The sequence below is a fragment of the Pezoporus occidentalis genome, unplaced genomic scaffold (assembly GCF_034315485.1).
Source record: "Pezoporus occidentalis ecotype Australia unplaced genomic scaffold, CSIRO_AGI_Poc_V1 ctg77, whole genome shotgun sequence".
Classification (NCBI taxonomy): Eukaryota; Metazoa; Chordata; class Aves; order Psittaciformes; family Psittacidae; genus Pezoporus; species Pezoporus occidentalis.
The window spans coordinates 2,408,388-2,421,403 of NW_026916126.1; the positions used below are offsets into that span (position 1 = coordinate 2,408,388).

Sequence of the window (13,016 nt, forward strand, 5' to 3'; positions counted from 1 at the left end):
CCCCTATATGCAAGCAGAGCCTTTACAGCCTCCTTTTTTTCGGATCTTTTAGACAATTTTTTTGTCTGCCATAGCTCGATGGCAGGTTATAGTTGGATTGCACCCAGTTTTGATATTAACTGCTGCTCTCTGTTGGGAAAACAAAGCATGTAAAACTAACAAAGACAACTGAAAGCTGTGATTATATCAGTCCTGAGAATTCTACTACTTGTGTGGAATAAAGTCTAAGTAAATATCAATTTTCATATAGTAAAACACTATTTAACAACTCATTATTACGTAAAGAAGTTATGAACTTTTCTCATCCCCTAAGACAAAGAGAGTACCCAGTGGCAAAACATTAGCTTGTACAATTACGAATCTTAAAATAGACTTTTACAATCTACTGGAAAGAAAATAAATACATAGACAGCTAAACGGTGCAATGGTCTGCATTTAAACCTCTGTTCAGCCATCATCACCTATTCAGCAAAGGAAAGCCTATGCTGACATCCACTGACTTTGAAGTGGTTTGCTACATCAGGAGTTGAGGAGTTAAGAGCACCACTCACGTTCAGTGGAAGTAGAATTTAACTGTCAACCAGGAAATTAGATTATCTTTTCTGAGAGACGCGTCAGCAGAAGCACACGTAAGCATCTGTCAGCTCATACATCTTTATTGCTGTTTGGTTTTGCAGACAAGAACATGCCCCTATTTCCTCTAGCGTGAACATTGCCAGAGGCTCAGAAATCCAAGCTGCTGCCATGCTTGCTACCCAGCACAACCATCTGCTGGACTGTATCCCTCATTTGTATTTCCTTCTAGAAAGGAACTGGCAAAATGTCTTTTCTACTATTTTTGGTGAGGCTCATATAGGTTTTTTGCTTGGCTGGTTGTTTTGGTTTTGGTTTTTGTGCTCTGTTTTTATAAAGCATTACTCCTGGCTGCAGACCTCCTTTTACTTCTGATGACGAATAAAGGATGGACACCTGGTCCTTCTTTAACACTCTACATTAGCAGGGTGTTCTGCAGCCAGCAGCACAAGCTCTTGCTGCTTCTGCTCTGTGTATTCTTACTTGATGGCTTCTGGCAACTGTAGCTGCCGGTGATCAGCACTGGGGTAGCAGAGAGCAGCTGTGCCAAGCATGGCAGCCAGCAGGTTTCAGTGATGTTACAGGAATGGATTATGCAGGACCTTTATTTTAATGGGAGATATTTTCTACTTTAAAATATCGGGGGGTTCTATGGCTGTGTGGCTTGTACTTTTTGCAAGTTGCTTGTAACTGAAGATAGATACTCAAGCAAGGCTAAATTCTCAAGGAACTTAAGAAGGGCCAGGCCAACCGCAGTTTAAAAAATACAAGTATTTCACATAATGGCGATAGTTGTTATGGTAATTCAGGATGGCTAATCACATATACAAACAAATACTCTCTGATGAGTCTGACTTCTTCTGTTGTAAAGAGACAAATCTTCATTATTCGGTGTGTGTGTGTGCCTGTCAGAAGGCCTGGATGCCTTCCTGTGCTGGTAAGAAAGGGCAGACACCTGATTCATGAAATCACTGTAGGTGGAGAAATGCTCGCTGACTGGGTTTGTTTTTGCTAAATGGTTGTTGCAGCAGAAACAACAAACATCAGCCTACACAGCTGCTCTGCTCTGGCTGTAACTGCCCCACCTATGTCTGATGTTAGTGTGTGCTTTCACTACTTACAAACCTCAGCCAGGAGTGAGCCTGGGCAGGAGCTGGCATCTGCCAGTGAAGCACTTAAAAGCAGTAGACTGTGTAACACGTATCAGCATTCGCAATGGTCTGAGTGTGACTCCGAGACCCTGGTTCTGCCAATGTCATTGTAAGGGAGAAGGGCATGTTTATTGACTGGGATGGGGGGAAGGAAAGATACCGTGAGGATCCTGGAGCAAAAATCAGTATGTGTCTAAGTGTTTGAAATGCAGGGCCTAAGAAAGACCATACTGGAAGCCAAAGAGTTCCTTTCATTGGTATTACCAGCACAGGCAGGGAGAGAGGGAAGAGACGAAATGAAATAGAACATTTTAACAAGTGCCCTCACTCGGTTGCTTGTGCTGGGCAGGCAATATTCCATAAGGGACATATACATGTACAGAGATATTAAAACCTGCCCAAGGTAACTATTAGCAGCTATTCCATTTTGGACAATATAGACAGTGTAAGGGTTATCCGTGCTGGTGAGGTGGTCATGATAAAGAAATACAGCTGCAGCTGGAAATCTATATTTATATAAGTAACTAAGCTTTGAAATACTTGCTGAAAATGAAAAAGCACTGCATGGTTAGGAAACCAGAAGGCAAACATTTAAAGACGTGCTACTGCTTGTTTTTTTTCCCCCACCAGTTTTAAGATGACCCTGCTGTGCAATTTCTTAACGTTTGCGGTTAGGCACCAGAATACCTTGCCGTATTTCAGGTAGGCAACTGACAAGCGCTGTAGCGAAGCGCCTGTACGCAGAGCCGGACCCGGGACCGGGTCCCGCCTGGGGCTCTCCCTAGCGATGCCGGGTAACGTGGAGAGGGTCGGGCCGCCTCCGGGAAATGGGAGAGGCTGCCGGGGTGACAGGTGGTCTGAGAGGACAGCCGCTTTTCTCTTCCCTCAGTGGCGAGGCCCCGCCAGGGGCTACAGTTCCCGTCGCAGGCTTCACCGAAGCGGGGCCGGCACGGACGAGACCTCAGCGGGGAAACCACCGCCGCCACGGCCCGGCCCGACCCTGCGAGGGTACCCGGCTGCCCCGAGTCGAGTCCCGCATAGTACAGCCACGGCCCAGCCTTGCACCGCAGGGCGCCCTCCTCCCCTTAGGCGTCGCGGCTGGGAGGGGCCCGGGCGGACCGGTCCCGCCGCGCAGCTCCCGCGGCCGAGCGCGGCTGCGGATCGCCGCCCGGCCGCTCGGCTTGGCGCGGCACAGGCCGGGCAGGAAGGAGAAAGCTTCCGGTGGCAGCAGGGCAGAGAGAGCAGCGGCACCGGGTAAGCTCGGCTTGGGGGGGGGGGGTTGCCGTGCACCTGCCGTGCCCGCCGCGGAGGCGGAGCGGGGGCGTCGCCGGCGCTTCCCGCCTGTGCGGCGGAATCGGCCCCTTCTGCCGCGGGGCTGCTCGGAAGAAGCGGCCGGGCGGGGGCGGCAGCGTGGGGTGCTCCGAGTGTCCGCCGGTAGCAGTGGAGAAGGCGCTGCGGTGCTCAGACATTCGGCTTCCCGGACGCCGCTGCACCCGCTTCTCCGTTCGCTTTCCTTCACCTTTTGTCTTGCTTTCCCCCTCTTATTTCCCTACGGGCTCCACCAGCGGGTGGGGTCAGACGCCCTGCAGGGGGAAGGTTGTTTTGCGGGCGCCCCTGGGGAACCAGGGGCTAACATTGGTAGCGGCGGGAGCAGCCGCTGGTTTATGCCCCGAAGGGCGCCTACGGAGCAGTTGTGACCCAAGGGCAGTGTCCAGCCCTCGGTTGGCGCTGAGCTGCTTGAATCCTCCCGTGGGCTGCGAGCAGCGGCTCCTAGGGTCACTGCGCCTCGTACTGCTGGGGAAGGCCGCCGAAAGAGAGGTGTGTGCGTGCCGCCTTCCCTTGGGCTGGCCCCGCGGTGAGGCTGTGCTTACGTCCTTGGCCTGTGCCCCACTTTTGGAGAGGCTGGGTGACTGCCCTGGGTTCCACAGGGTCATCTTGTCTTGCGGTAGCTGCCGCTGCGGTTATTAATACCGGGTGCTGGGACACAGGTGTGGATTCACTGTGTATTCACAGGGTTCCTGTCCCCTGATAAACCAGGATTAACCGTTTTCCACTTTGTGTATTAAATGGAAAGAATAGAGCCATTTAAGGTCCGAAGGTGACGGATTTGGCAGTTTATGGCTCAGGTGCAGAGCTGCTGGGAATTAATTACAATATGCATTTGCTCTGCACGTGTTTAAAGGCCTTTTGAGTCCTTAAGGGCACCCTGACGAGGACGTGCATTACCCACTGTCCCTTCGTACACAGAATTAATGTCTGGCTTCCAGGGGAATTGTGCGGGGGGAAGGGGATAGGAGCAGGCAGGAGCTTTGCTCTGGCACCCCAGCGTGCAGCACAGCTGAGCCAAGGTTTGCAGTGGTAAAGGCCAGTCAGGAATGGCGGTGTTTTCCCGAAACAGGAAGGGAGCTATGTTTCAGCCAGTGCAGCAGGAAGCCTGAAGGAGCAATACAAAGTTTTAAGGTAAATATGGATTCAAAGTAAGTACCAGAGTATTGCTTTATACAGTATGAGGAGAAAGCGTAGTATTTGTTTTAATTGTCGGGGAAAATAGTTGCTGAAAAGGAAAGAACATAAAACCGGTTTGAGTGATGGAATTGGAGTTTGTCCTTGGACTTCATTAGTAAAATGGAAGCGTAAAGGGTGTAGTGGTGAACTACCAGTTATGTGTTGTAGCCTGTTAATGTCATTCTAAAGAATAGCTTGGTTTAAAAATCTGGTTTAATCTACAGGAGGATGTGATCTTTATAGCCTGTTGTCAGGAATTTTATTGCCACTAGTTTCTTTGCTTTTGTGGAGGAAGTTCTGTTTGTTAACAGCACGTGAATGTCAGAGGAGCTTATGGATGTATGGAGACAAAGAGATTGTTGATGAGTAAATGAAAACTCATCTCTGCCTGCAGCAGGTAAAATGAAATCGGGCCCAGTCAGATGGTTAGAGTGCAGTTCTCTAAACACTGATGAAGTCCAGTCACCTTTGCTAGGGCCGTGTGATTCTGGTCTTACAGCAGGGATACACTGTTAGGAGGTAATAGTGAGTGTGATCTGTCTGGCAGGTCCACAGATGAGCAACCTTGTGTGACTATAGCACTGAAATTTTTTGTACCAGGCGTGAAGTCTTTTTCTGCTTACGCTAAAGCAGTAAACCTGTTAAACAGTTACTTTTCTATGTTTACAATTGCCTTGTCCCTTTGTATTTTAAGAGAACCATTTAAAGAAGTTTATGACCTCAGAGTTTTGTTCTTTGTTAGCCTCTCATTTTTTTCCTAGTAGATATTTCTGCCAGCCCGTGATCAGTTAAATAGTATAGTGTTTGGGATGTCTGTTACATAGGAGAAGTGGGGTTTGGGATCACCCTGAAATAGGCCTCTTATTGCTGGAAGAAAGATTCACTCTTACTGTAAGCTGCTTGTGCCCACCTCTTCTTGCTTTTCTTCTCCCACTGGAGCTATCAACAGCTCATTTCAACCAAACATGAAATTAGTGACAACCAGTTGTTTCGAAATCGGAGTTCAGCTGACATAACTAATGGGCCGTGGCTGTAAGGGGAGTCCCACCTTTAGTAGCTGCCTTTATGCTCTTACTGCTTCAGATTCATCCTACGTAACGGTTTTGTGGCCACAGGTTGAGTTAATATTCTCTGTTGGACCAGCTGTTTTTCAGAGCAGGTTTTCTGATGGATCAGCCACCTGAACCATTGTTCTGTGACTACAAGGTCTGATGTAGAGGGAGGCAGGGACCCGCAGCTTTGGGTGGGAGACTGGAGGAGGGTGTAGGATTGCACTTTCCCTAATCTCTGCAACTTCAGAGAGGAGGTAAGAAACTCCTTTTGGAATGATTATGGGGTTTGCTGATTAATTGTACAGCCAGTTGTGTGATGCAGGGCCAGGGGGAGGTGGTGGAACATGCCAAACGAGATTAACACGTTAGTTCACTTTTAGGGGAGGGAGGTGACAAGTTGAACCAGGACACTGGAAAAAACAAAGGTGTGGAAAAACTACAGGTATGGCAAAAATGTTTCATCAGAAAGGAGAAGGCTCTTGATGGGGTACTCTGTTATGTGAAGAGGTGGTAGTTTTCTACTGTTGCTGGGGGAAACAAGTCTTTGTGGATAGTGAGGCTGTCTGCTGTCTTTGACACAGCAGATAATGTTTGATATTGCAGTTCAGCTGGCTGAGGAGTAGTTTTGATTTCTGTAGTAAAATGGGGCAATAAAGATGAGAGGAGAGAGGCTTACACCGTTGCCTGCCCTGTGGCAGCCTCTAAAATTTCCAGTTTAAGACAAACCTTTGGTCTTGGCAGGTGTGTTTTCTTCTGCTTTAGTTTACCTCCCATTTATTGCCTGGAGAGCTAGTCCTGTATGCCAACAGCTGCCAATCAGGAGCATGACTGGCTGTTGCTGGTGTTAAGCCCACTAGCTGGGCTACCAGGAGTGTATGGGTTCTGTTGTAGCCCCCAGTGTGTTACTTGTCATCCTGCTGGGGTGGTTCTGCTGTTAGCACACAGTGAGGCCTTGTTTGCATGCATGAGTTGTGGTCACACCTTTTGCCCACAGTGCCTTTTATCATTTTACTCAACAGCTGGCTCGCACTTGCTGTGAAATAATAGTGCAGCTAATTCCTGTTGCAGTACCTGTATTACCCCTCTGTTAAGGGGCTTTGGCCCAACTTTGAACAGGAGGAAAGCTCTGAAATTTTAAACCAAACTAAATTGGTGCTGCCATGGTCTCTCTCTTCCCTGCATGTCACTTACACACCTCTCTCTGGTTCTGGGCAAGCTGGTGCAGAGAGATCAAGTACTGAAAAAAAAACCACTTTTTGTTTGTTGGTTGGTTTTCTTTTGTTTCTTTTCTGAGTTTTCTGAGGATGTGGTGCTTTGTGCAGCACTGATAACTGAGGCAGGGAAATTGGGCTGGAAGAGGGAGTGCGGGTTGAGTCTTGCTGGCAGCTTTGTTCAGCAGCACCCACTCTCAGGCTGGAGGAGTCTATTCTGGGCTGAAAACACTACAGTCATTTTTGAACAAATTTCAGCCTCCTGAATGTTTCTGATGTAGTAAAATAGATCTTTGTAAGGTGGGGAATTGCCTATGTGTAGTCTTTCTGGGACAAAAATTCTGCATTTGGATGTCAGCTGTCTTTGGATTGTGTTCTATCTTTCCCTTGTGTCCTCACTGCTTTATGCTATGCTGACTTCTAAAAATAGATTATACATGATAAAATTTAGAAAAGGCTGCTATTTATATTTGCTTAAAATTCTTCACTAAATTTTTGATGTCTAGGTTAGTTATGGTAATTACCTGTTTCTGAAATGGGAAGCTGCTGATCCAAATACTATGATTGGAAAATACTACAGTATAAGAATATTTACTTATCAGCATCTTTTATTTGAAGATCAGCAATTAACAATGGCAGAGTAAAGAATTTGCCACGTCGTGACTGAAGGTGTAAGGAAAAAAGCCTACAGGGAGATCAACTCAGCAGCGTATCTTCCACGTTTTTTAACAGCCTATCATCACACGGCTTTGGGAGGAGCTTTGTAATGCATTCTGAAGAACAAATAACGTTGTCAGAAGTGCATAATTGTGTTGCCTAAAATTTGATACAAGCTGTTGAGTAGATGGCTCAGCTTCCTCCTGGGATTCGCTTCATCACTTCATTTTCACGAGATCAGTGGTAAGTCTTGAAGTATGGTGGCAACCTTTGTTTTGAACAGCGTAAGTTTGTACCAGAAACAGAGCAAGGCAAATACTGTTGCCTTGCTCTATATTTGCTTTCTCCTTGCTTAATATATACAGCAAGAAAATATAGATAATTGTACAATAAATAAATCTGGCTGACATTTAAAAAGTGAGATACTTTGTGAGGGAACCCAGAGAAACCTTTACTAGTCAAGGGCGCTAGAGAATAAAGCCTTTTGTCCTTTTCTTTGCAAGGTATGGATTTGAAGGGGTAAATTTCAGATATTTATGTTCAGACTCCTAGGTGGGAGGGGTGCTTGAGGTTAGCTTTTTTCTCTGAACCAGAAGTGTATTTTCTCCCCCCAGATTTGATGTGTAATATACCCTTGTAGAATTACAGTTTTAGTTCTTGCTACTGTAATATTTAAAACCAAAACAAAACAGCCCTCAGAAATCCCAAACCAAACCCTCTTTGCTTTAGGAAAACTAATCCTGGAAGTTGGATGGCATTAGTTCTTGTGCTTTCAGAGACAGAAAACTGAGTCAGTTGTGTGTGAATAACAAAAATAACAAATGAAAGCCCAAGCACTTTCCATTTGAGCAATTTTACCATACTTTCTCTAGTACAGCAACAAAGTAATTTCAGTTTTACCACTTTCAGGATGTTTTCAGTTATGGGGGTGAATACCTTCACTGCAGGATAACTCTTTTTTTATTTTATTTTTATATTATTTTTTAACATCTCTCTGAATATGCCAGAACTATAAAATAAGACTCTTGTTATCTTAAAGTGCATAAGCAGAAAATTATTTAAAGAGGTTCATTAAAAATTAGGGACTGTAGTAGGCTGTGTGATATCAGATCTTTGTATGTATGTATGTCCTTTCATTTACAAATGTTAGGTTTAAGATCAAGGCAAGCAGAAGCCAGTCGATACACTGTGATCTGTCTGTTGTTAAAAGCACAAATCCACAAAGCACTTTCCTTCTTAAACAACTGAAATGTGCTGTAGGTGGAGAATAGAATAGATCAGGTTGTTATCTTTCTTTAATGGTTGCAGTGACAGGGATTTTGAGGTAACCTTAATTCAAATGAGCTGCAGAGAAAGACCCAAGAATGCCAGGGAGGTACCAGGGAAAATTCACAATCCCACAGCTGGTTAATTATGTTTGTGTGCTCCAGCTGGCAGTACACACAGGCAGTGTCAGTCCCCTGTCATGGCCAATTTCTTTTGTTATAGAGGAAGGCAAAAGTAAAGCAAAATCCTAAAAGCAGCAAGGAATGAAAGAAGGAATAACCCACAGTAGCCAAACTGACAGTTCACAGAGCCATAATTTATGTCCTAATCATACCAGAAAACTGGATGAGACAGTGAAATGTGAAATATGATTATAAATATGTTTAATGTTGAGCTGTCTTTTAATAGCTGCCAAAGGATGGCTGTAAACAAGGTGGATTGGCTCTGTGGGTTCCAGAGCACCGTGATGTTGTCCTGTGCCTGTGTGCTACGCAGCTCCCACCCAAAGCCAGGTCACAGCAGATGTTGTAAAGTAGTGTAACTTCTGGAGTGGTTCTTCGGGCTGTTAGGGAACATGGAAAAAAATTGTCTTCCACTATTAGAAGATGACCAGTGACTTTTGTAATGGTTGTGTGACTTAGTGCTAAAAGTAAATCTGAATAAAATAAGTTTCAAATACTTTCTTTTCCTTTTTTTTTTTTTTAAATATTGTAGGTACAGAGCCTTCATTTTCTCTCTCACTTTCTTGTTGTATGCCAGCTTCCATTTATCAAGGAAACCTATCAGTATAGTTAAGGTAAGCAAGGTTGCATCCTTGTTTAAACATCCTTCTACTCGTATCAAACACGGAAGTAGTCACCTTTTTCAGTATTTCCTTTTGTGAAAGGCAGTGTTGAACTTTAACTTGGAATGGTTTAAAAGCTGAAAACCTGATAAAGCTAGTACGCAGTGACATTTACTTGATAACATGTAGTGAGACCACATAGAATATTGTGTATGTGTCTAATCTTTGGGTTTAAGACTTGAAAGACCTATGCCTGCGCTTAATTCGTGTGCGTTAATCTAATTATAGACACTTAGGAGTTCACAGGTTTGCATTCATATGTTTGGAAAAAGTCAGTCATAACTGATGAGTTGAACATGATAAAATTCTGCTAACATTTACGAGACTGTTACAAGTGCTGTTGAGCATCACAGACATATTTGCCTGGGCACCTGGGATTCTCTTCCCAGTGAAGCTGGTGGCAAAATATTACCTGATTCTAGGTTTCTTAGTTTGACCTTCAACTTGTGTAACTTGCTAAACACAAATCATATCCCCCAGGGCAGTGTTGAATATAACTGATGAGTAATAATGGGTAACAATAACAGCTTGATGTTAATGCAGAATTTCAGAATTCTTCATTGTCAGAAGCACCAGTTCACTGCCTCCTATTGTTTCTAACCATGTAATTACTCTTTCATGTAATGGTGTCTTCACCCAGCAAAATACCAAACAGTAATAATGTCTAAAAATTTCACTGATTTCAGAGGGTTTGACACAAGTTCGTACAAAGCTAGAGGTGTTAAATTTGTTGCTGTATGGGGATTAACAGTCATAAGTGAGTTTTCCATTTTCACATTCCTGTCCTTCATCAGGGAGAGCTGCATAAGCATTGCGCTGCTTCACATGAAGTTGAACTCAACTCATACAAAGAATATGCTTCCCAGATTCAGTCTGCGAAAAAGCCATCTAATGTATCTCAGTGCGGTTGGGAGCCATTTGGTAAGGGTTATTTATTTTTGGTTTTGTTTTTTTCCTTCATAATAATGAGCTGTTGTTCATAATTAGATTATTTGCCTCTTGCTATTTCTTCTTCATGTGTGGAAGGATTCAGGAGATGTGTATGGGAGGCGTGTATTGTTCTCCATGTTCTCACTGATATTTATGAAGAAAGTTAAGTGGTGATTTATAATGTCTTTACTACTTAATGTCACCTAAATAACATTATTTTACCTGTTATAAGATGATTTCAGTAGATCAGTTCTCAGTCAGAAAATGGAATTTACTGTGAAGGCGGTGAGGCACTGGCACAGATTACCCAAAGAAGCTGTGGATGCCCCACATCTGGAAGTGTTCAAGGCCAGGCTGGATGGGGCTTGGAGCAACCTGGTCTAGTGGAAGGTGTCTCTGCCCATGACAGGGGGGTGGGAATTAGATGATCTCTAAGGTCCCTTCCAACCCAAACCATTCTATGATTCTATTATTTATCTTCAGAATGGCTATTAAGGAAAAAAAAAGTGAAGAATAAAATTAATCAGTATTTCCTGCTGTTTTAAGTCAAGGTCCAGCAATCATTTCAATAAAATTACTAGGTGTTTATCTAATTTGGAACTTTTCAGAGTCCTTATTTGCCAGAAGGAATATTTGTCTCCCCATTTTAATGGAGAAAAATGGTAGACTTGCAGAATAGAACTGACAACTTACTGAATAGCTTATGAACCTGGCCTTTCACTTAGATAGAAAAAATATTTGCCTACTTACAGTTGAATTTGAGTTTAATTGTATTTGAATTAAATTAAATTTGAATCATTCCTTGACACTTTTATCACTGCCAAGAACATCAGTGAAGTAGAATAGTCCATTCTGCTGATATGCCAGCCCACTCCATTCTATCTAGCCATCTATTCTAATTGTTCTTTAATTAGCCATTAAAAAAGCCCTACTCTGTTCAATGGTAATTGAAGATCTGACTTCTGCATTTTCTGTGGGCAAAATTCTGTGTATTAACTGCCTGGTTTGAGGTAATCCATCTACTGAAATTATTTGGTCTCACAGGTTTCCAAATGCATTTGGATGCAGTTAAACTTGTTTGCTGTTTCTTGTCCCTGGATCAAAGGGAGTCTGTATTTGCTTGTCTAAAACACTGATTAGTTATCTTAATGGAGACTTCTGAGCTCCAGTGTCATCCTTTTCCCGTAAACACAGATTATTGCAAAGCTACTCCTTTGGGATCACACTCTAGACTTGTTCTTTCAGCTCTGTTTTTCAGGCAACATAGCTGGCAAGCTGGGAGTAACACTGAAAGAAGGAATGGTTTAATAACTGTGATTTTATTCTCAAAGTCAATGGGAATTACAGGTCCTTGCAAATAGACAAACTGTCTTTCTTAATATGAGCTCAGGTCTCTTGAGGCTATCCTTGGTGTTTCTGTCTGGGTGGAGTCCCTCCTGCTCCCTCAGTCCTTCCTGAAAGTCCTATTTAGTTGTAATTATGGTCATTTGCTGTACAGAGCAGAACCCTTTCTGGCTTTTTATTAAACAAGATGTCTGTTTCTGAGCAGTTGGAAAATGAAACGCAGAAGTCTTTAACCATTTCAAAAATATATTAAACTGATTCCTTAAAAGTATGTATGATGATGCATTTTTTTAGCCATTTTGACTGTTGGGACCTCACACAGTTGCAACACATCTTTCCACTTTTAATAAGTCCTTTACAGTTTGGGGTTTCATTTGTATAAGGACCTATAAGAAGGCGGCACCTTGCTAGTAACTTACACTCTTCTCTTCCAAAGTGCCGTTTTGAATAAGACGGAATTAAGAATGGGCCTAGCAGTGTTTTCCTAGTATGTTACAGACAAAAGGGTCAGTGGTAAAAAGGATTTGAGGGTTTTGTTTATTAAATAAAATATATTTTGAAGTGCATGCTTACATCTAAAAGTGCCTTATGAAAATTAAATGTCAGTGCATGTTCACTAATGTATAAAAATGATTGGGAAGTTATTGGTGCATTTAAACTGATAATTTGGCTTGAAAATTATTCTTAGATAAGAACAACTACAAACAGTTACTGGGAGCACTGGATTACTCATTTCTGTGTGCATATGCGGTTGGGATGTATTTAAGGTAAGCATCACTCTCTTGGACACTTGCTTTATTGCTTATTGTTCGTTAATGAGGCTGTGCTACTACTGAGATATTGTCCTTTCCTACTGCAAAGTTTCTGATGAAAAGAGTGAGAATTTGGTTGCCAAGGGGAAAAAATCATGTCATCCTGTGTCACCAGCAGTATCATACCTGTTGGCATATAGAAAGCTGCTTACCTGCACCCACCCTGCATGCCTAGTGCAGGAATGTTTTAGAACTTGCCATCTAGCCTGTCTTTCCTTCCTGTGGAATATGAAGGAGTATACGTCCTCAAACTTTATCAGTTTCCAACCTGCACAAGTGGATGAAACTGATTGTCCTGGTTTTCTTTATAGTCGGTGCACAGAAGCTTAAGTCATTTTAAAATGTGCAGTATTGGCTGCTGTTTGGATATGCTGCTTTTTATTGACTCTACCCAGAACCTTCAAAACTAGAATCATTAGTGAGGGAGACAAGTCTCACTTTAAATGGCTGAAGATGTGCCTCACCTTAGGGGTCATTTGGAATATGACTCTATAAATGACTTTCAGTGTGCTCCAGCTGAGCATCTCCCTGAAAGATGGTTGTGCAGATGTCAGTACTAGTAAAGATGAAATGTTTGTTGTTTGTTTTTTTTTTTCCTGTCAAGTGCTAAAAATTGCTCATTTGCTGCTGTGAAGAGGAGCAGCAGTTACCAGTAAAGTTTCTCCTCAACC

The 13,016-nt window shown here is 43.3% G+C and overlaps 1 protein-coding gene across 7 annotated transcripts in view; it reads left to right on the top strand.

The window, feature by feature from the left end:
• The first annotated feature begins 2,444 nt into the window (after nucleotides 1-2,444).
• The window catches only part of SLC37A1 (solute carrier family 37 member 1), a 42,222-nt gene continuing 31,650 nt past the window's right edge, over nucleotides 2,445-13,016 (top strand). The window contains exons 1-6 of one of the 7 annotated variants that reach the window (XM_062602489.1): nucleotides 2,456-2,518; nucleotides 5,662-5,723; nucleotides 7,225-7,392; nucleotides 9,130-9,211; nucleotides 10,054-10,180; nucleotides 12,222-12,300. In XM_062602489.1, coding sequence (XP_062458473.1) covers nucleotides 7,337-7,392; nucleotides 9,130-9,211; nucleotides 10,054-10,180; nucleotides 12,222-12,300 — 344 coding nt within the window. In that variant the 5' untranslated portion in view covers nucleotides 2,456-2,518; nucleotides 5,662-5,723; nucleotides 7,225-7,336. Of the gene's footprint in view, nucleotides 2,519-2,728; nucleotides 2,979-5,096; nucleotides 5,724-7,110; nucleotides 7,393-9,129; nucleotides 9,212-10,053; nucleotides 10,181-12,221; nucleotides 12,301-13,016 lie in introns of those variants that run through there. The other 6 variants (XM_062602491.1, XM_062602485.1, XM_062602486.1 and 3 more) reach the window with 6 other exon arrangements.